General features: G+C 28.8%; 1 protein-coding gene across 1 annotated transcript in view; it reads left to right on the top strand.

Moving 5' to 3' along the window:
- The first annotated feature begins 14,913 nt into the window (after positions 1-14,913).
- bs (blistered) overlaps positions 14,914-24,975 on the top strand; it is a 62,046-nt gene continuing 51,984 nt past the window's right edge. The window contains exon 1 of the mRNA XM_065513064.1: positions 14,914-16,276. Within this exon, the coding sequence (XP_065369136.1) occupies positions 15,680-16,276 (597 nt within the window). The 5' untranslated portion in view covers positions 14,914-15,679. The remainder of the gene's footprint in view (positions 16,277-24,975) is intronic.

Below are 24,975 nucleotides of genomic sequence, written 5' to 3' on the forward strand. Positions count from 1 at the left end.
TGCAGGTGATTTTCGGCAAACATTGCCAGTGATTCCACAGTCAACGCAAACCGATGAACTTAATGCATGTTTGAAGTCGTCCATTTTGTGGAAACACATCAAGAAACTCAAATTGACTGTGAACATGTGTCGAGCTGCAGAACGATCAATCTGGAGAAGTATTTTCCAAAGAATTGCTGGACATTGGCAACGGAAAAATCCCGATTGACATTTCGAACGGCTTCATTTAATTTTCCATCGTTTTCTGCCAGTTCACTGAATCAAAATCCGAACTCATCCGAAAGGTGTTTTCAAACATTGCACATAATCATGATTGGTTGAGCTAACGTGTTATATTGGCTGCGAAAAACATTGATGTCGACGAATTGAATTTTAAGATTCAAAGTGATATTGCTGTCGAATATGTCGAATGATGACATACAATACTTAAAGTACACGACGTTTTGCTACCACGGCTCCCTATGGCTCCATATGTCGCCTAGACATGCCCTTAAAAAATAGATTCGCTTTGGATGGGTCTTATTTTGTTCATTAGTAGATAAAACTAACTACTGCAAAATTTAAGTGCAATCAGATAACTAGAACATGTGCCGGAAATCGATTGAAAGTTGTAAAATTTGGTAAATAATGGTACTTTTTCCGATATCTTAAAAAATTCCCTATTAGAATACTGTTTTTTAAACATTTGAAATAAACCTAAGCTCATAGGGTAACATAGAGACGAGACGGAATTGTCAAAAACCTAAGTCTGTTGTCAAAAACCTATCTCTTGCAACAACAAAATACATGCTAGACAATGTATTTTGTTGTTGTATCAGAAATATTATTTGTTGTATTTTTGTTTGACAAATCGGAGTGTCTCATCTCTATGTATAATTCTCTATTCCTAAGCTTCTAGAGAAAATTATCTTTCTAACAAGGTATAAAACAATAATTTCGAATGAAAAATAACCAAGTTTTCCAACTTTTTTCTAATTTGGACAGGACAACGTCTGTCGGGTCAGCTAGTATGTAATATGTATTCCTATTAGTATAAATTTGTATCCAGTTTTTCTTTCACTAAATTCAGTAAATGTAAAAATTAAAATTTAAAAGTTTTGGGGGAATCTTTGGTTTCGTTTTACCTTCTTAATAAAAAATATATTAAAATATTTGTATTATTCTGCATTCTCAAATTCATCACAAATATCCCAATCATCATTATTATAATCTTCTTCATCATTGGGTGTGTTCGTAAATTCAGTATGATTGCATCACTGCAGCAAATCAAAAGTTTAGCGTTCGAAAAAGCATATTTGCGATTATTGCTTTACGTCAAACGTTTTTTAATGCAAATTGTTGGCAGTGATGTCGCAAATTTGTGCAACCAATGCATCATTAAGTTATATGTTGCAAAAGTTTGCAGGTCGTGGCATCAGTGATGCACAAATTTACTGCATTTACGAACACACCCATTATCATCATCACTATCTTAATCGTTGTTATCATTTACTTGTGTTGTTAAATAAATAACAACCAGAGTTTTTACACAAAAATTAAAATAAAAAAAAGGTCGGGCATTGTCTGGACTTTTTTTTCTTAAATATAAGCTGATATCCTATACTATTCTAAAATCTATAAAACTAATTTCAACTATTACTAACTTAATACTTGTGGCCCATTAAATGCGGAAATTATCCCAATGTGGACCTTTTTTAAAAAAAGTATTAAAAATATATACACATAATTTTTATAAAAAAAATTAACTATATACTTTACTACATATATGTATATACTTTTAATAGATTTAATACTAACAATAATCGTTTGAATTGTAAAAATTTCCAATTTTTTCACTTTTTTTAAAAACAGTAATAATTTGCTAACTTTGACCGCTCACTGAAAATAAATAATTTTATCTACTTTTACCCTATACCAAAATTTATTATAAAAACTGTATTTCTAAATTTCAATTAGAAATGTTAGAAATGTTACAAATAATAAATGTGCCAACAAGTAAAAGAATTAATTTTAAGGCAGATACAGTTAATGTTGCTCAAAACTACAGACATATAACACCGTGATACAATTTTACATTTTTTTTGTTGGACTTGAACGACACTATACACATATGAAACCTGAAATCATATATAGTAGAACTGCGTTTTCAGTTTTTCATTTCGTGATCTTTTCTCCCTTTTAAAGGACTTCAAAGTTTTAAGGATATAGAAATTTCTTAAAATTTATTTAAATAGTTCTGCTCATTAGTTTTTCTTTATATGGATATCAAATGAAAGGGGCCAATTTCTAGAAGTAGATAATTTTTTTTATTTTTAAGTTCTGATCTAGAGCCGATACTCAGTAATTCTATATCATCACATGGAATTGTGCGAACCTCTTCCGATGGAATCTTTGGATTTGATGTTGAACGTAGTACCGCGGGCTGCACTGAATCACATTTATGGTAAATGATTTTCTCCCTATCTTGATTCTTCAGCCTGATGGTATTCGGCTGATTTCGCGCGAATGCTCACTCCGCTTCAACCAACTTACTGGGTACACATATATTATTGGGAACTGCTTAGATCGTAGTAACCCCTTGTAACAATAATTACACACAACTTCTGGTATATACCATGCCTTCGGAACCATGTTTATTAAAAAATATTGTTTATACTTATCCACAAAAGCCTTTGTTACATTTTTTCCTTTATTAAAAGGTACAAATAAACCACAAACAACACAAAATTTGTTTTTATTAGGACATTCCATATTACTTTTTAAAAATGACACTTATTAAAAATTATTTATAAGAAAAAAATTATTTATAAGAACGTGTCAATTCAAAACTACTAGATGCTTGATGTTACATAAGATATTTAACTGATAAATAAAAACGAATTAACTTTTAATAGACTCAACCCTTTTTTAAAATTAGTAGGAAAATTATCTGGGACATGAAAGAAAAAATGTTTAAAGGATTTTCCTTGAAATTTGTTGTCCTGAAAAATTAAAAAAATATTGTTTCCATTTCTGGTGACCGTCTTCTTTTATTTGACAAACATTTATAAAAATATTTATTTAATTTTTTATAAATTTGTACATCCTTGAAACTTTGAAGTCCTTTAAAAAGAAGAAAGGATCAGAAAATGAAAAACTGAGAACGCAGATTTACTATATACGATCTCCAGTTTCATGTGTATGTGGACTTGTTCAAGTCCAAAAAGTACTATCTAATATTTTTGTAATCTTAATTGCTGTATCGATAAAAGTATTTTTTTTTTAATGAACTTAATAATATGTTTTTTTCTGTTTAGGCTTAACTTATAAAGCTATAAGAACGAAATTTAAGCATGTGTAAAAGTATATGCATGGTTTCAACATATATTTTTTTTAGAAAAATATATTGGAAATTCTCAAGGATATAAAAGGATACATTTTTCAAAGGACATTTTTTACAACTTTTCGTCCTGAAAAGTAAAAATAAAAAAAATTATCTACTTCTAGAAATTGGCCCCTTTCATTTGATATCCATATAAAGAAAAACTAATGAGCAGAACTATTTAAATAAATTTTAAGAAATTTCTATATCCTTAAAACTTTGAAGTCCTTTAAAAAGAAGAAAATATCACAAAATGAAAAACTAAAAACGCAGTTCTACTATATATGACATAAGGTTTCATATGTATATGGTCCCGTTCAAGTCCAATAATTGCTGTCGCACGGTGTAATATTATAAATTAATCTTTTTTTGTAATATTCATGATACTATAATTGTAGAAGCTAGAATCACTAGGGAGAGTTTTCAATACTTTGATTTGGATTTTTTTTTAAAAACCCTCAAGAAGCGTCTCGTTACTTACAAAACCACATATTTGAATTAGAAAAATGGTTAAAACAATGGAAAATTAAAGTCAACGAGCAAAAATGTACACACATTACATTTACATTGCGTAGAGAATCATGCCCCCCTATTCATATCAATAACCAAACAATAATTCAACAATCGGAAGTGAAATACCTCGGAATACCTCGGTCGCCTTACATGGAAAAGTCATATAGATGCAAAGTTGACTCAAATGAAATTGAAATCAATTCAAATTAATTGGCTTATTGGCAGAAACTCCACGCTTAGTTTAGATTGTAAACTTCTACTTTATAACATGATCATAAAACCGATATGGTGTTATGGCATACAGTTATGGGGCACGGCCTCAGCGTCAAATGTAGAAAAGATCCAAAGACGCCAAATAAGTTTCTAAGAATGATCACAGTTGCCCCCGGTATATCGGTATATCAAAAACGCGAATATACACAAAGATCTTAACGTGCCCATTGTAAAAACTGATCTCGAAAAATGTACAAAAATATTTTAAAAAAACTTGAAGTTCACCCAAACCCGCTGGCTCGCAACATATTAGATAACCGTGGCCACACTCGATTAAGAAGGAGGGACACAGCAGACCTAATCTAGAAGGAAGAACTCCAATTTAACCAAAACAACCATGAACACAAAATTTTTTCGTCCGGCACTGGCTGGACTAATTAAATAATAATATTAGATATAAGATTTGAACCACTTATTGTTAGTTCATTAAATAATGAAGATACAATAAATAAATGATGAAAAAAAAATATATATTCTTTTGTTTGACGTTACAAGAATTGTATAATTGAGAATTTATTTTCTACTGAGTGTATTGTATTGTTGTATCATGGTAATATTTAAAAATTTTCATTTTGACAAATTTTGTTATTGTTTTATTTCAAACTTTTTATATATATTGTTAATTGATAAATATTGTTTCAATGAAGTAGCGAAATATCGGAAGTAAAATAAACATTATTTTTTAAAGTGGCCTAAAGCTCAATAAATTATAATAATTAAACATAAATAATAAAATCTATGAAACTAATTATAAATAAAAGCATTTATTTTTATTGGTCAATAATATTAATATTTACGGTTTTTATCACGATCACAACTACAAGTTTGTATTCTATAAATATGTTGTTAGTGATCGAAATATTCGGCAATTACAACCAAATTATATGATAGTACATGCAACCGACCAAAGTCGGTTATGACAACGAATCTCTTTTATCTGTGTACATTCTATTCGTTTGTTCCATTAATTAATGGAGAATATATATTTACATATATAATACATATTATATATCAACGTGTAGGAAATTCTCTCTTCTTTTTAAAAATATATACAATTTTTATGAATTAAGAAATTTGAAGTAGACTTTTTCAAAAATATGGCATGATATGTTAAATTTGTATTAGGGGATATTTGATTTTTCTTTTGTGTATAAAATCACAAGTTGTTGACAGATTTTAGTCATTTGAAGCTTGTTTTCTATGCGCTGCATTTTTCAATTTTTGATGCCGTCATAATAATGTCAAGCAAATCGAGTCAAAAGTTAAATGAACACATTTTTGCCGTTGAGTGATAATCATGATATATATTATCAAGATAATCAAATGTATATGAATGGGCTATTAAAAATAAAAGTTGAGAAAAAGTCAACAAATTTACTTTTTCCTACAAAAAAAACCTTAAAAATAAAAGTTAATTTTTTTACTTTTTCTGAAATTTGGGCGCCTCGACTATGATTTTTTTGATATGTCGTAGTGGAAATTGTTTTCATCATGCCAAAAGCTATCGAAAAATCGATGGCACAATATCGATTGCTAAATCGACCCTCCCTAATGTTTATACACAGACACCAAGAATTGTTAAAATATAATTTGTTTTTAACTAAAAATGGGAATAGTTTGATTACAAAGGTCTAAAATAGGGTTCCTAATTTCCCGGACTTTTTTCTTTCCCGGGAGGAAATTAAAAAATCGTTTCGTTCCCGGGAATTCCCGGGAATTTTTTAACACTAAATTAAACCAAAAACCAGAAAATTTTTTTCAAATTAATTGATTTATAATTTCACCAGGGTTTTAAATGAAGTATAAAATAACTATATTTGGTTGTACGATGTTGGTCCAGCCTTTATAAGGGTTTCTAGTAGTTTTAATCAATATAAAATTAATATATTCTTTGTTTAATTAAAAAACATAAGAATTTAAATCTCTAAAACATGCGTAGTTAGAGAAATTATTAAATCTGATTGTAGATAAACAAATTTGAACCACTATTATTGTTATTATTTTCTCTAAATATGAATAATAATCATTGAATATCCCTAAAAGTTGTTATGTTAGGCATCTTAATAATTTCTTTAAGAACAAAAAACTTTAAATTTGTTTCATTCTTAACAACCAAATTTTTCTGCTGTGGCTTGAGTTGAGTGAACAAAAAATTCGGTTATTTCAACAGTAATACTTCTTAGCCAACAGACTATCTGTTGCTAGAACCGAAAAAATCTATGGATATAATAGAATTATTCAATTCGCAACAAATTTGGCCATCGAAACGTATCTGAATATTGTAACTTTTAGATGAAAACTTATGAAGAAATTCCCGAAAATTCCCGACAAACATTTCCCGAAAATTAACAAAAAAATATTCCCGGGAATTCCCGGGAAATTTTTCCCGTTTAGGAACCCTAGTCTAAAAGTTAATAAAAATATTCCGAAATTTTGTTTTAATCCTAAAATCAAACCACACAAAATCCTGTCACCAAACCGGACAGAATTATAGAATTATTTTCTAGAATGTGACGTAATAGTACGAAACTGAAGACATTACTGAAAGGAGTATTTTATCAGAACATGACGAAACTAATAAAGTATTCAAAATCTAAAAAAAAAACTCCAATGGTATGATGGATGATTTTATATGTTTAGAGAAAACTAAAAAAAGAACTGAGAAATTGGATATTCTTTATCATGCATTATTTTCGATTTCCACAACCAGTGAGCCAAGTTGTATTAAAAAGTAAAAAATCGTAAAAATAAAAGGGAAGCATTTAAATTATATTCTTTTTTTAAAAGATTATTTCAGAAGATTCCCTATTTATTGTTTTGTTGAATTGTTGTTTTGTTTGGTTTTTATGTTTTTTTTTATTAACAAAATGCTTATAAAAGTACACAAAATTCATGTTTTTTCTTTCAATATAAAATTAAAATAAATTTTAATCGGTTAATCGAATAATTTAAAATTAACCTATTATTAACCGATTAAATCTATACCCCGATTAATTATTTGCTCGATTAACCGATTAAACCAGGAACCCGATTCATTGAATACCCCAGTATATACTGTGATATGAATGTGATAATTGTTTAACCTTTTTTATATAAAATAAAGAATTCTATTTTGCTCTATGCCAGTTTTATATAAAAAATAATAATATACATATATTGAAATTTTTTATTTAATACAGCCACAACGTACATGATGTACCCACTAAACATTTTTTTTGGCGAATTCGTATCGACACTACACAAGTCGCCGTTTTTATATTTGATGTTGGTACAAAAATATACCAACATTTTTATGTCCAAACATCAAAAGATAAAATATGTAGGTACATGCTTAAATTCTGTTTATTTTATTAACAATTTAAATTAATTATTGCTCCTTTAAGACATTATAAATAAAAACAAGGGCGAATGGATTTTATTAAAGTATTTTTATAAATAATTTTATTTAATTATAAATGTATGTATAGGGTACAAAATACTTAAAATATAATTGAATTTTGGAATTTTTATTATGATCCCAAATTTACTTTTGAAGTAACATTTACTTCATTTACGAAAATTAAAAGTATACTCTAATTTTGGATATAAAAATAAACGCTACTTACTCATTTGAAATTTTTTATATAAAACTCTTAAATATTTAAGAACACAACTGCATTGTAAAATGCATATTTAAGAATCAACAAAACTTATAAGAATTCAAATCATAAAAAAATTCAATTCCGCATGTAGGCAAAAGTTTGCGTACATAAAAAAAATTAAAATTTACTGACTTTTATAAATTAAACTGTATTTTAATAATTAGTTGGAAAACCCCGACGACCAAGAACATCATGAAGGCGTTTTGTCATTGATGAAACCAGTTTTTCGGTGTATTTGGAACTAATATTTCTCCATTCCTCAGTTAATGCTGTTTGAAGCTTTTCCTTTAATGTTATTACATGGTTTCGTATTTTTCACTCCCATAAATGTTCTATGGGATTTAGGTCTGGTGACTGCGGAGAAGTTTCCAATTGTTTTTGTTTTATTAAACAACTTCCAAAGCCTTGGGTTGTGTGTAGTATGCTTTGGGTCATTGTCTTGCAGGAATATATAATCATCTTCAATGCCCAATTTGCTAACACTTTCGGTAAGATTTTTCATTAGAATGTCTAAATAGATCTTATGATCCATTGTCGATGGAATAAATTCTAAATTTCCCACGCCTTCACTTGTCATGTACCCCCATACCATCACTGCACCACCACCATGCTTAACTGTTAGTATTAAATTTTCGGGACTAATCACTGTACAAGGCTTTCTCCAAACAAACTGACGGTTTTTTATGCCAATGATGCAGTACTTGCATTCATCCGTGAACAGAACATTTTTCCAGAACTCTGGAGGCATATTTATGTGTTCTTTAGTGAAATCAATTCGTTTTTGTCTATTAACTATCAAAACTGGCGGCTTTTTTCGTGCTACATGGCTTCTATAGTTGGCCTTTTTCAAAATTCTGAGCAGTGTCTTTGGACACATGTTTATTAAATTGTGAATTTAAGTTTTCAGCCATTTTCGATACAGTAAATTTTGGGGGTTTCCTTCACAGATTGCATTATAACCCTTTTTTCGCGTTCAGTTAATTTTGGTGGACGACCAGAACGAGGCTTTGGGACAAAAATTCCAGTATTTTTAAAATTGTTTATCACTCTCTGGATGGAGGAGTGAGTACGTTTAACTACTTGATCGATTTCGCGCAAAGTTTTCCCTTGTTTCCGTAAATGTATAATAATATTACGTTCAGCTACATTAATTAATTTTCTGTTTACCATTTCTTGAAATTATAATAAATTTCAAAAATCTCTTTTATGATGAGTTTGAAACAAAAACTGCAGTATTGTAGTATCCTACAATAACAAAAACAGTTACAAATTACCTTTAAATTTTATGTACGCATACTTTTGCATACACGAAAAGTTAGCATACCATTGTTTTTAAGCTGTCAATTATTACCCAACTTTGCAAATGCAAAAAGAAAATACCTATCGTAATTTTCAAATGTTTATCGGTCCAGAACTCTCTGAGTTAGAGGGGGTCAAAATTTTACACTTTGGCCAAACATGTGATTTTTCTCATCCATGTAACTTATTACCTATTGTTCTTAGCAAAATGTGTTCAAAAGAAAGCTTGGATATTTTCCTTTCAGACCTATTTGGTGGCTTAGTGGGATGCGAGTGGGATATCTTTCAAAATAAATGTTTTGTAACTCACTTTTTTCCAAAATCGAATTTTTTTCCAAAATTTGCCCTTTTTTAAAATTTTTTTTTGCTCAAAAGAAAGCTTGGGTCTAGTCCTTTAAGATTTATTTGGTCTATCTATCAAAATAAATATTTTGTAAGTCAAGACATACAATTTTTGTGTTAGAACATTTATTTTGATACTATCCCACTCGCATCCCACTACGAGACCAAAAAGCTCTTAAAGGAATAGACTTAAAAAAAAAATTAAAAAAGGGCCCCTTTTGAAAAAAGTTCGATTTTGCCAAAAAAAATCAAAAATTGTATATCTTGAGTTACAAAACATTTATTTTGCTATATATCCCACTCGCATCCCACTAAGCGACCAAATAGATCTTAAAGGACTAGAACCCAGCATTCTTTTGAGTAAAAAAAAATTAAAAAAAGAGCCCCTTTTGGAAAAAAAGTTTGATTTTGAAAAAAAAAAATTGCATGTTTTGAGTTACAAAACATTTATTTTGAAAGATATCCCACTCGCATCCCACTAAGCCACAAAATAGGGCTGAAAGGAAAATATCCAAGCTTTCTTTTGAAAAAAAAGTAAACAAAGGTTTTGATTTTGCAAAAAAAAAGTCAAAAATTTTTTATTTTTTTTTTAAATATTTTTTTTCGAAAGATTGAAGAAATAGCTATCTAAACTATTCGGAACACATTTTGCTAAGAACAATAGGTAATAAGTTACATGGATGAGAAAAATCACATGTTTGGCCAAAATGTCAAATTTTGACCCCTCTAACGCAGAGAGTTCTGGACCGATCTTGTTGAAAAATTGTGTCTATCCAATAGGTCTAACCTTGGTGTAAATTTTATCCCGATCGGAAGACATCGATTTTAAAAGTTGGTTCACTTGACGTGAAATCCCCCATATATAAAGTAGTTTGTACGCAAACTTATGCGACCAAGTGTATATGTTAAGAACAGGGACTGTAAGAGTTACGTTTTTGTTTTTATTTTTTCGAGCTGAAATAAAAGTTAAAAAAAAATAAAAATCTAAATTGTTCTGCAATATTCTTTAGCACCTGTTTAAGAATTGTGTACTAAATCCTCGTAAATTTGTCGTTTTGGAATATTTAAGTCTCTAATTTAATGCATTACATTTATCTTTTGGTCAAATTGTACAATATTATATAAAATAAATCAATTGGCCCTATTCGAGAGCATCGAGTTTGCGAATCCATAAATATCTTAATGTTTATTTAATAAAGTTTCTAAAATTAAGGTTAAACAAATTACGTATAAACATTTATAATTACATAATATTGTTGTAATTAGCTTCCAAAAATACGGCAAAATGGTGAAAGTGAGAATGTTGTCAAAAATATGTTAAGATTAACAGTCTTAAAAATCGGTTTTGTCAAAAAACCGGAATGTTAATGAAAACCAAAACCAGTCGAGTTTACAATGATGACCTGTTTTGGGTTTCGGATTTGGATACTCTGGCCAAACACTGTCCAGCATTGGTATCGGTATCTCGAAGTAATTTTGTCTTTCAATTCATGAATTTTTGCTGGCTTATTGACGAAGACTTTTGACTTCACATAACCCTAAAAAATCTTGAGGTGTTATCACACGATCAACACATGTTGACAAGTCCATGATATGTAAAAAAATTGTATGGTTAATTGGTTGACATTAACTTAATTAAATGTACATATTTGTATTAAAATAATAGTTCATAGGTATTACGCTATACACAATTAGTTTTCAAACATCTTTAAAATCGCAATATGGTAATAATAATTGTGGGATTCAAACGGTCTGCTATTAAGTCATATTATCATAATGTCCTGATATATTATGATAGTTTAAAGTTTAAAGCACAACAATAATTGGTTTAAACTTTAAACAAAAATGCTTAACAAAAAAGATTTTACATTCTTGTACTACTAAGACTGACAAAGCAAAATAAAAACAAAAAATATGTACAGAAAAAGTATTTCAGCGAAGCTTATAGTACATTTACACTTACGCCATAAACATGTTATAAGTTGTTTATGGTGATAAACTAATTTAAGAAACTTGTTTATCCATACAAAACAAAAACAGGTTTGTAACTAGCTTTTGAGATAAACTAGTTACAAACAACGAGTTTTTGCTAATGCAACTCTGTTTTTCAACATTTTTCTGGCAACGCTGGTAACATTTGACATTTGCTCATAAATAAAAAAAACTGTTTTCTTTTAAAAAAGCCAAACTGTAAGAAAAAGTTTAAAAAATTTATTTAAAAGTGTTTTTTATATAATATGGACAACGAAAATAAAAGGTATGTTTATATGTACATACAGTAGCCCAATAAAACCAACATACAGGAATTCAAATTAAATTTATTTCGTTGAAAGCTGTATTTGTAAGTTAAAAGTAATGAAATATATTTGTTAAAAAAATAAATTCACCCAAAAAAAAATTAAAAACAACATCACTTAAGTCGGGTTTAGTAACCTTTCCTATCACATCCAAAATTTCACCGTTATTAGAATTTTTGATTCTGAGTCAAATAACGATTTTTTTTTTTTGGTTTTTTGGGCTTTTATGTTCAAAATATTATGAAACTTAATAGCCCCGCCCACCCTAAAGTTTTCGTTATTTTACTCAGAATCAATAACTCTAATAACGGTGAACTTTTGGGCGTTATTTGAATTTTTTTTTTGCTAAAATCAACATAAGACATGTATTATTATATATCTCATAAAAAAAACTAAAAAAAACTGTATGTAGACTTTCTTTTTATTAATTTTTTTTAAATTGAAGTCAGCTGTTTTATGACTTGTCAAAAATAAACCACTTAACTGACCAAAATGCTGATGTAAACGGTATGGTTTATGAAAGTAGCTTATGATCATAAACTAGTTTGAAAATTACAAGTGTAAATGCACTATTATATTCACAGAAAAAAGTATGATTTGATTTCAATTCATAACATTTATAAATAATTTCTTAAATATTAAGATTTTGTTCATATTTTATATTTTCAAATTAAATCATTTATATTTTTTTATATTTTTATGTTGTTGAAAAATGTTTGAAATTTTCTTTGGAAATGTTTGTATTTATTTTTATGATTTTCAGCTACAAAATGATTCAGATATTGTTGATTCATCTTAAAATATTGGCCAATTTATGGCTATTATGCAAATAGTTTTGAATTAATTCATTAGATTATGCAATTATAATGCAATTTATTATAAAATATTATTAAATTTATACAAAAAAAAGCAAAAAATTCCGTCATGAACAATCTATCTATATATATAAAATACAAAAAATGTTTCTATCTATGTCCGTTATAGCTCCAAACTGGTATCATTGGAAAGGAAATTTTCTGAATATGGTTTTAGACACCTAAAATACTACATTTGGTTCATTCATCATATACATTAGAGTTCGTTTGTGACCAGGTCACTTCATTTGATTTGCGGGTATCATAATTTTTCTGAAGGTTTTTGCGTAATTTTTTTTGGAAAATTGTCACTCCTTGTGGTGGTTCAACGCACCTAAAGACGAGGATTTTGAGCACATTTTTCTATAGAGCAAAAACGGTTGAATATATTGCAAATCTGATTTCACCAGTCGATGCTGCATCTAAAATTAATACAATTGATGTTTTTTGAATCCTTAAAAATAGTTGCAAAAACCCATAAAAAAGATAAGAACATGAATTTTAGATTTTTTAAACATGCACGATGAAAAGGTATTTTAAGCTTAGCAAAACTGCACCAATATTTCCTTTCCGCATGTTTAAATAAACTAAAATTATTTTATTATTTTTTTTATGAGATTTGCGCCCCCTGTTGTGGGTTTTTGGAACTATTTTTAAAAATTTATAAAACATCAATTGTATTAATTTTTGATGCAGAATCGACTGGTGAAATCATTTTTGCAATATCTTAAACCGTTCTTGCTCTACAGAAAAATGTGCTCAAAATCAGCGTTTTTAGGTGCGTTGAACCACCACAAAATTTTCAAAAAAAAAGGACGCCATTATTTTTATTTACGCAAAATCCTTCAGAAAAATTATGATACCCGCTAATCAAATTTTTTAAATTAAAAATGGATGTATGTTCCGAATGAACTAAAAAACGGCTGGACGGATTTTAATGAAATTCTCAGAGAATCTTCAGAATAGCCTAGCGGGTAACACTCTAAAGTCAGATTTTTGATTTTCGGTCTGTGGGTGGAGGTGAGTGGCAAAATCACATTTTTACATTATACCGCTAATGCCATCTATATATATATAAAACCTCTGAACCGATTTTGATGAAATTTTCAGGGAATCTTCAGAATAGAATAACACTGTATAGTCAGATTTTTAATATTCGATCTGTGGGCGGAGGGGCGTGCAAAAATCCAATTTTTACTTTATACCGCTAATGCCATAGGTATATTTCATAAAAATGGATGTGTGTATGTACAGTTCCGTAAGGACTCAAAAATGGCTGGACCGATTTTGATAAAATTTTCACGAAATCTTCAGAAAAGCCTTTTGGGTAACAGTGTATAGTCAGATTTTTGATTTTCCGTCTGTGATAAACAATTTTGTTTGCTCTTGTATACTAGGTGCATGAATAAGAAATTTCCATATGAAATCTACTTTTAATCAAAAAATTATGATGTTAACAAGCTCAATGAACAAATACAATTGAAAGTGTCCGGCGAAACAATAAAATACAAATCGATTGACACAGTATTGAACGAAGAACAAGTCGTTAATTGTCCTACTGAATTTCTGAATTAATTGGAACTAGTCGAAATGCCACCACATGTATTAACATTGAAGGTTGGATTACCGACTTTTTTCCGATACTGTATATTAAAATCGAGATGCAATATAAAACAGATGTTTTCTAAAGGCCAGCAACGCGGACCGAGTTCAGCTAGTTATATATAAATTTAATAATATAAAGTTTGGGAAAAAAAGTCAAGTTCGATTAATAATATTTATTACAAAATTCATTCCAATTACGAATTTCTTTTTTCTGTGTTCGGCACATCCAGTGTACAAAAGCCCTGAGGTTACGATGTTAAAGTATGATGTCGGAATTTTATAAGAAATCGATTGTTAGATTCAGTCATAAAATTCTTTGTTGGCTAAAAATGTTTACTGGGTGTATATATACATAGTTATGTACAATGCATATACATAGTTATGTAAATACATATGTCAGTATGAATTTATGTAGAAATAAATGTATATTACTGGGCCTCTACTAAAACCAATCAACGATCTTTAAATTTAACTTATGCATATCGATGATGTAAATAAAGTTGCTTTATTCCACTACTCTCATCAGCAATTAAGAGAATAAAAATAAAAAAGAGAAAGTAAAGACTAACAGTGAGCATCTCTTATTAGTTAAGAGAGACTTAAGATTTAAGTTTTATTCTCTTTTTTACATATGAATATTTCTTTGTTTTGTGTTTATGAACTTGTCTGGGGTTTCATTTGTTTTAAAACGTGTAGTATTCGTATTCGGCATTCTGCTTCCATCTAAAGAACACATAAGGCAAAAGCAGCCGCATTAACTTCCATATATTATTAAATATTATCAACCCACGTCTATTATCTTGTACTTTTTTGGAACAATATAGCAGTTTTTGCTAATACAATACACAACCCATTAACTTTAAAGAGGAAATACATATAAATAAATAATAACATTGTGCGTTCTGCCTTTCTAACTACATTAAACTGTAATTGAAAAATGCAACTCTAGAAAAAAAAAATTAAATCATTTTGCAACACTACAGTTTTGACATATTTGAGCGGCCTGACAGTATACCATACGTTGTAGTTGTCTGTCAAAATGTTCGTGGTACTGTGCAAAAGTAATATAAATAATGATGAAAATGTAAATATTGAATAAAATATTATTTGCAAATTATATGAAATTGAAATATTTAAGTGCATAATATAACGTTAAAAGTGAAATTTCATAAATATTGCTTTTGTACTTCGTATTAATTTAAAAAGTTATTAACATCTGCCGAAATAATAGCGGTCGTAATGTGTGTTCTAATATCTGTGAGTTAACGTAAAAGTGCGTGTGTGTGTTTTATGTTTATTTTTGGATGTAAATGTACATCAAGCAAGCCAAATACCTACATATATCGATACAATTTATTCAATGAAATAATCTTTGAAAGTGTTGTTACCATACCTCGGAACCATTATTAGGAAAAGCTTACATTGCATCAATAAATTACAATAATAAACATATTTTAATTAAACAGCTTCGAGGTGGATAATTTCTACTTAAGAATGGATCCTTCTCGCGGAGATTCGCGTTATAATTTAAATTACTCGATGAGTAGTATTGGACTATCATTAGCCGATCAAGCTGATATGTACGGCAATCCAGCTGCTTTAGGTGGTGGTAGACCACCTAGTGCTGGTATCTTACAAGGCATGAGTGGCGTCGGAGGTGGTCCTGGTGGAGGACTTTTGCCGCGTACGGCGGGAAATCTTATGCCAAATACACAATGCCAGTCTTTGGGTAATAATAATGCAAGTGGCCACAGCAGCAACCAACAGAGAGGTTTAAAAAGAGCCGGCTCGGATTGTTATGACGATTCTCATCACCGTGTTGGTGCCGGTAGTATTACTTCCCTTCAAGGTCTTGACACATGTGGGAGTTCATCTAATGTCCAACATAGTAGCCAGCAGCAGCCACAATCAAGTAGTGGTAGTGTGCAAGATATTGTGGACGATAGCTATAACAATTTACAGAGCAAAAAGTCACCTCCGGCCAATGGTAAAAAAACAAAAGGTCGAGTCAAAATTAAAATGGAATATATTGATAACAAATTGCGACGTTACACAACATTTTCAAAGCGTAAAACTGGAATTATGAAAAAGGTAAGTGGCTATTTGGAGTATGTTTGGAAAACAGATTCAACTAAAATTTAGAATTTTTATCTACCATCAATACATACTTATGGTAATTTGTAAAATGTACAAACAATTGCGGTAACTTTTAAGTATGTATGTCGGCATCTTCTGATAGATTCATTGCTATTATTTAAGGATAAACAATCAAAAACTAACTTGGGTACTTGTATATTTTTTACCTATCTTTTCCTTTCAACGATAATATAAAAGTCCTTCCCGCCAATAAGTAATTGTGCACGCATCTCGATAAGTTTAGTATTGCCTTTTTCTTGCTATTCTTGTTTATTGTTATTTTGTAATTCCAATAGAATACCAGTAGTTACTAGTCTGCAGTTCCGTTTGTCTTTGTAAAAGCATAGTTAATTGTACGATTTGGAAGATTTTGTGTGTCTTCTAAAGCGTGGGTATTAATGTGCATATGCCAATAAGAAAAATAAAACAAATAACAATTGCGGTTCCAATGACAATGACTGTGATAATATGTATTTTCGTGAGGATCTGTGCATTGCCATGACAATAGTAGGTAATATTGAAATGTGTAAACAACAATGGATACGAAATACACACGACAAATGTACAGTGACGGCAACTTAAATAGCACATTTTGTGAAAAACTAAACATATTTTGGTAAGAATTAGTCTTCTGAATTCCCAATTATTAGCGGTATTCACAATGTACTTGGCCTGGTTATGTAGTAAAAGAGCACAATATCAAAAAACTAAAAACAAAATACATTAGAAATTGAAATGTTTGTCAATAAATAGCTCTGATGCTTTTTTTTATTAGGCCAAGTACTCTACGCTATTGATAAATTCACTGAAGTTTATTGTTTGGGGAAAAGGTAATTCCTATGCGCATTTCATCTCAACACATTACGGACGCTGTCACTTTTGTTTATTAAAAATTATTGCATTATTGTTAGTTAATAATTAACAACACTGTATGCATTCCTGAAAATATCTCAATGTTATTAAGGGTAATCATTTAAACGCTTAAGTTTCCCATTTGTTCAAATTTGTTCAAATTTGAGCAAAGTGTTTCAAAATTTTTGTGCAATTTTATACATAAAATTCTAAATTTTTATAATTTTAATTCGATTCGATTTTCACACAAATATTCACAAATAGAAAATATCAGAGACAGAAAATAATTGTTATTTATGCAATTTTAAATTCTAAAAATCGGTATGAACAATTTTTTTTTGATTTAAATAGAAATAAGATCCCTTTCACACCAGGCAATTTATTTGCGTCTGTTTTTCATTTTCAAAAACATGAATGAAAAAATAAACCAACTTGCTGTGTATCAGCAAGTCTGTACTCAAATTTTAAAAAAATATGTTCTTTACCCGAACTTATCTCTGACATCGACAAACACAAAAAATGCACAGAAGACTTGCGCAGTTAGCTTTTAAATGCTTTCAAAAATGTAGAATATTTAATACTGGTAAGCGATGTTTAGTTATTTCTAAAAATAGATGATGATTATATGATTATGTAACTTCAATGTTGTGGGTGTGATATTATATGCCCAGAGGTAAGCAGAACTGGAGCTGTGGGATGAACTAAACGTACATGAACATGACGTGTTGTTGTTGTTGTAGCAGCAGTGATTACTGAGTTGACAGCCCTTGGCCGAGTGAACTCGGGCCATTACGGTGCGTAGAACCGGCTGTCGTGTGAATGACAAACATGACGTAATGTTCGTTGCCTAAATTATCTTCATGTGGCGTAGAAGTGTTTTTACTTGAATTTGATTATCAGACAAATCTATGCAAATTTTTCATTTTTGCCATATATTTCTAGGTATTTTAGACTTTTTACATTATTGAACACAAATTTTGTTAAGATGTACTCTACACAGGAGTAATTGTAAAAGTTTTCGTTGAATAATTCCTATAATGCCTCAATCATTTGTATCATAATACTTTTTATTAAATTTGATTCAAAAATAAAAATAATATGATGATTTTTATATGATTTTTGTTTATAAACGAAATTGTTATGAACGAAACCTAAAATAAAAATCATAAATAATACTAGAAATAATTTATATTTTCAAATGCGAATAATTCCTAAGCTATAAGAGATAGTTGATAGCCACGACCAGGTATTTTGTAGTGATCGATGAGGAGATTCTATATGTGTAATTTTTTTGAAATCGGAACACAAACGAAGAAATAGGATCGTTTTAAAATCGAGACCTACTTTGGGGACCCCTGGACGCACCTCTGGTGACTCATGCGGTCAAATTCAAACCTTAAACTCGACAACACTTCTTCTTTGCACATGTTAAATTTAATTCAAATCGGACTAAGGGTTTAGATTTATATCCCCCTTTTTTTTCTATACCACCGTGCACTGAACGATGTAGCCAATTACTGCCAGTTATGTATTTTGATAAAATATTAGGGGATATTTGTATTATTTTTTGTGAATAAAATAAAAAGTTGTGGACCAATTTCAATTATTTAGAGCTTGTTTTCTGAAACTTCGTTTTCTAAATCTATAATAAAAATTAAGAGCGTATATGCAAAATGGAGCAAATCGGGAAATATTTCAATTATTTAGAGCTTGTTTTCTGGAACTTCGTTTTCTAAATGTATAAAAAAAATTAAGAGTTTAGAAAACCAAAAATTTCGAAATTTTTCTAAAAAATTATTTTTTTTTGCCAAAAATAAATTATATTTCTAAAACGACTGCGAAGACTATAAACATGTTAAGCTTTACTTGAAGATAATTTCGTTGCGGAATTTCGTTTTTTTTCAGTTTATTCAATAAACTAAATCGTTTTTTGAGTTACGCGATATATGTTGTGCAACCTCCTCCATTTTCGAAATAACGGTATATCTCGAAAATACGATCTAACCTAAAAAAATGGTTAGCACCACTGAATTCAGCGTACCCGAATTAGTTTAAGCCGCTGGGTGCCTCTCTTAACAGAAAAAATTTGACAATTTCGTGCATAGTGTTATTATTAAAACTAAAAAACTATTCATTTGAAAAAAAATATATAAATAAAACATTACACAAATGTACTAATTTGTAACAAATTAAAAACATCAATTTTAAACAAAATAAAATAACAAAGTACATTTCAAAATAGCTACGTTAGGGTATGGCAATAATAAGTACAGTATTTGGAATATTTTTATAATGTAACATTAAACATTAAAATGTTACACAAAAATACTAATATTTAAAAAATGCATTTTACATTTAAATTTTAGCTATTATATTTTACCAAAATGTTTAGTGTTTCAGGTAAAAAATAATGGGTCGATTATGGATGGCAATCGAATTTCAGTTGCGTTGTCAGTTGCCTAAATTGTATTACAGATGGCAACTGGCAGCATCATTTTCTGTGGTCAAATGGCAAACAGAAATTTGTGGTTGCCTTCTGGCAACGCAAATGTTGTTCGGTTGCCATCCATAATCGACACATACAAGTTTTGGTAGTAAAAAGCATTCAGAATAAAATTTGGCAGATAACTAGTTTACTATCGTTTTTTTTACAGGAGAAGGTTTTTATTATTTATTTCTATTATTTATGAAGAGTCTTCATTTAAGACATATTTTGTAATTTTCTTATGACGAAGGGTTTTTTCATTTAATAAACAATATTTTTTGTAATATATATCTTTTTAAGTCATTATTATATAGTCCCGAAGAAAATTTTTTTCTAAAAATGGAAAAATATAGGTACTTTTTTGGGAAAAAACTTAAAAAATACTTTTAATGTATGTAACTTTTTGTACGTACAAGATAACTGTCAGCAAGATGTTTTGATTTTATTCAGAATTTTATAGCAAAAATAGCTTATATGTTTAAAAAAAATTCGACCCTCCATAGGCTCCCAATATCTTAAAAAAAATAAATAAATATACCTTAATATCTCTTTAACTAAAAGAGATAATGTTTTTTGTAGATCTGCTTAAGGACTATTTATATGTATTTTAAATTTCAGCTCAATCGGATCATACTTGGATTTTTGGCGATTTTTTTTTTAAAAATGTGAGCGTAAAGATCATTATTTACAACTTTGGTATCTTTTTGAAATTTTCCGATAAAAATTTTCTTAGAATATTTTAATCCTTAAATGTCCATTTTGAAAGGACTTTTTTGATTTTCTCTAAAAAGTGTCAAAGAGGTGATAGATAAAATTCCACAATATAAATCTGACAATAAGAATTCTCTCAGACATTAACTTACAACATTTTTTTCAGTTAATATAATGCACCCTTCGATCAAAAAACTAAAACTTTGACCCAGTGTAAAAAAAATTCAGACCAGCTGGACTATAAGTTTATTCTACAAAAATAATATACTCAACATTGCCTTTCAGAATTATAGTGTCGCTATTCTGTTCCCATCAAAAACTCTCAATTTGTTGGACAGTGTTATTAGACTTGGGTAGTTCATGAACGATTCCATTATTCGAACTAAATGAACTAGTTCAAATCGTTTGCTCACTTAAGTACATATTGAACTATTAACTAAAATATTTCAAATGTACTCTCTTAACTAAATGCGTGTTTTCGTTTTTCCTGCTTCTTTTTATACGAATTGTCACATAATGCCGAAAAAATAAGGGTCATAATGGATAGAATCTGTTCTCAGAATTATACGGAAACTGACAGCAAATTAAAAACCCAAGGAGCATTTTAGCTCCAGTATCATATCTGTTGTTTTAGTTCAGTTAGGCAATTTTAATATAAGAAATGTATCACTCGTTTCTTTTTTTTATAAATAGGTAGTTCAAAAGTCAAAAAGAGCGATTGAAATAGAATAGCTACCTAGTTAACTTTTGAACTATGAACTAAAATGAGCGGTCATTGAAATGAACTATTAAGCACAAGTCTAATAATTATATTATAACTTTTAAAAACAATATATTTTTCAGTTTTTTTTAAAGAAATTTTAGCATAAGCGACAAACCCCTGTCACAAAAATAACAAAAAAAATTTCAAGTGCACTAAGCTAAAATTTTTTTTGTAGCGTGACCATCAAATTTTCATAAATGATGCAAATGATGCCAATGAATTCATTTATTAAAAAAAACGCTGTATGAAAAATGTTTCGCTGGAGTTTTTTTTAGCGGGAGTGGCTCGATATTACACCTATACTTCTTGATAAGCTCATCACTGGGCATCCAGTCTTCCAAATCTGCATTCAACAAATTTTGTGCTAAAAGCATGGACTCTAGGGTGGCCCTTAATAAACGAAAGTTGGATTTTGGCCATTCTCACCCTCCTGTTTGGTGAACATTAGTAAAAAAATCATCCTGAAAAAATTTTAGGTAAATCGGTTGGGGATAAGACGTGCCGCAAGCCCTCTGAAGTTTTGAGATGCATTTACAAGGGGAAAAAATTCATTTTTTTCAGTTTTCGTAAAAATTTTGCCATTAAAAAATTACCGAAATTGGTCAAAAAATGTTAAAGTTATTAAAAATTCGCCAGGCCATTAACGTGTCTCAGGCAACTAGAATAAGAAAGGTAGGAACAAAATTAACATATTTTGATAAATATTAAAATTAAATCTAATTTTTACTTAAAATATGTATATGAGTTTTTGTCTTCGTAGGATACCGCTAACCTATTCTTAGGTATGAACAAAAAAATAAATTTTTTTTAACGGCAGTTTCAAAACTCCATTTTCAAATTTTTAAAAATTTTGTTAAACAAATTACAGAATTTGTTGATCATCTCATTGGGATTTATTAAGAATATAATAGGGAATAAAAATGTGAAAAAATTATGAAAATATCTCTTATAGTTTTTCCGTACCTGCGATTTAAATTTTGAAATTTTCTATATACTATAATATTCTGAAAAACTTATTCAGAATATTATAGTCCAGATAATTTTAAATATACTCTGGAACTTTTAATAAAATCGGAAAACGTTAACCCTTAAATCGTGAAGGTCAAAGGTCAAATGTTTCAATATTTGGAATTTCTCTTGGAAAGATTTCGAAATGTTGTATATTTTTGGGCAGATTTTGATGAAATTTAACAAAAATATAACACAAAGCCTAGTATTTACAAAACCCTATATAGCACTTGGGGTTAAAATGACCCCAAACTTCTAAAACCATAAAAAATTATGATTTTAAAAGTTTGGGGTCATTTTAATCCCAAGTGCCATTAAGCGTTAATTTCCATTCTTGTGCTGTTATTATAAACCCTAGAGTTTATGTTATTGTTTAAGTTTCATCAAAATCGGAAAAACTATAATATTCTTAATAAATCCCAATGAGATGATCAAAAAATTCTGAAATTTGTTTAACAAAATTTTTAAAAATTTGAAAATGGAGTTTTGAAACTGACATTAAAAAAAATTTATTTTTTTGTTCATACCTAAGAATAGGTTAGCGGTATCCTACGAAGACAAAAACTCATATACAAGTAAATATGGACATATTTTAAGTACAAATGAGCTTTAATTTTAATATTTATCAAAAAATGTTAATTTTGTTCCTACCTTTCTTGTTATAGTTGCCTGAGGCACGTTAATGGCCTGGCGAATTTTTAATAACTTTAAAATTTTTTATCCAATATGTGTTTTTTATGTCTCATTAGAACGACAATTGCGTACACATTTCTATTCTTTTAAATTAAATTGCAAAAGTAATTTTTTAATGGCAACATTTTTATAAAAACTGAACTGAAATGCATTTTTCCCCTTGTAAATGCATCTCAAAACTTCAGAGGGCTTGCGGCACGTCTTAACCCCAACCGATTTACCTAAAATTTTTTCACGATGATTTTTTACTAATGTTCACCAAACTGGGGGGTGAGAATGGCCAAAATCCAACTTTCGTTTATTAAGGGCCACCCTAATGGACTCACATGCATATAATCTATTTAAAATATTATTGACCCTATTTGTTGAATTTCCTATTCTGTGACAAAATTCATCCAAATTAGAAATTCTAAATGTTATTCTTATGTTTTATCATTAATTTATTTTATAACATTTTTAGTTTATATATTAAAGTATCTGGGTCAATTTTTATATCATTGTATTCCGAAATCAATTCAAAATAGTTTATTTCCTTATAGGAATTAAAATAAACTTTAAAACTGAAATCTTTTTATTAATTATTGAAGGGCCTGGCTCATTAAATGCGAACGAACATTTTCTTTCTTATTTTATATTGAAAACAATAAAAAAAATTAAAATTTATTTGTTGTTTTCAACATAAAATGAGAAAGAAAATGTTCGTTCGCATTTAGTGAGCCAGGCCCTAAATTCTTGAAATTATTTCTTTACAGAGTTTTTGATAAAAATTTAATATATTGGTTTTTAATTTAATAATACAAGTTTTTGAAAGCTTTTCAGAACATATCTCGGGTCCAATATATATATATATATGTATATATTTAATATTTCTTTAACATGTGGAACATCAAAATAATTACAAAATTTGTAAATATTTTTAATGAAATACTAGAAACAAGATATATTATTTGCGATGATTCACTTAGAAATTTGTCATAGTTTTTAGTACGTATACTAAAAATTTTAAATAAATGTTTGTTTTAGTGAACAAACCAAAAAGGGAACAAAATGGGTCAAAAATTTTAAAAATTGACAGATTTAGTGTCACGGTAGTTGAAAAAGGGTCAAATTGCGACTTTTGTCGCACAACCGTAATGCATTTAACGAGCATAAATCTCTTAAAAATGTTGGTAGCTACTAATAATTTAGTCATAGCTCCAATATAAGGTCCTCTTCCGAAAATCACTTTAATGAGCATATATCTCTTAAAAATGTTGATATAAACAAAAATTTCAACACAAATAACTTTAATATAGACCAGTGCACACTGGGCCAGAGATCCCATTTTTTGGCCATAATTAGAGCAGTGGATGTATGAAATAAATAAATATCAGATATAAGGTTTTCGGTGACGCTGATTACGATTCTGCAAAAAAAAAAGTCAAAATTCAAAATGGCGGTCAAAATTTTTAAAAATTCAATTAATTAAATTTTTATTGAACACGTTTTGTAGACCTATGGTCACTGATTACAAATATGAAGTCAGATTTTGAAAATTGAATAAACTGAATCCAAAATGGCGGATCAAACATAAGAAAAAATTAAATATTTCATTTCTTAGAATTATTTAAGATGAAGTTATTATGAAATCATTGGCTTATGTATTACAGGCATAAAACAATGCCATACCTTAATTAAATTTGAAATACTTGAAATATTAAAAATGGCGGATCAAATATGGCGGTCATCAATTATTATTTATTGTTATTATATATAACTATTACTGAAAATATATAATTAAGATAACTGGATAATTATGAATCTTAATTCTTATTGCTAAAAACTAAAAATGAGAATCCAATATCCAAATTAGTAATATGAAAATTATTCAGCCAAGTATGTTTTCTAACTAAGTGGTAGTAAATTAATTTTTTTTTGTTTTTTATTAGAAAAGTAATAATTAATAATATTAAAAAGTAATATACATATAGTAAGTAAAAATGCGAAATAATATTAATAACAATAAATAAAAATAATAAAAAAAATTATAGAAATTCATTAGGGAAATTAATTTTTAATAAATTAATCCTTTTCGGTCATAAGTTCCAAGTTACTTAATCCGTTAAATTGTTCTAGTAGATCCCAATCATTCTCTTCATTTTC

This window comes from Calliphora vicina, chromosome 5 (genome assembly GCF_958450345.1).
Source record: "Calliphora vicina chromosome 5, idCalVici1.1, whole genome shotgun sequence".
NCBI classification, from domain to species: Eukaryota; Metazoa; Arthropoda; class Insecta; order Diptera; family Calliphoridae; genus Calliphora; species Calliphora vicina.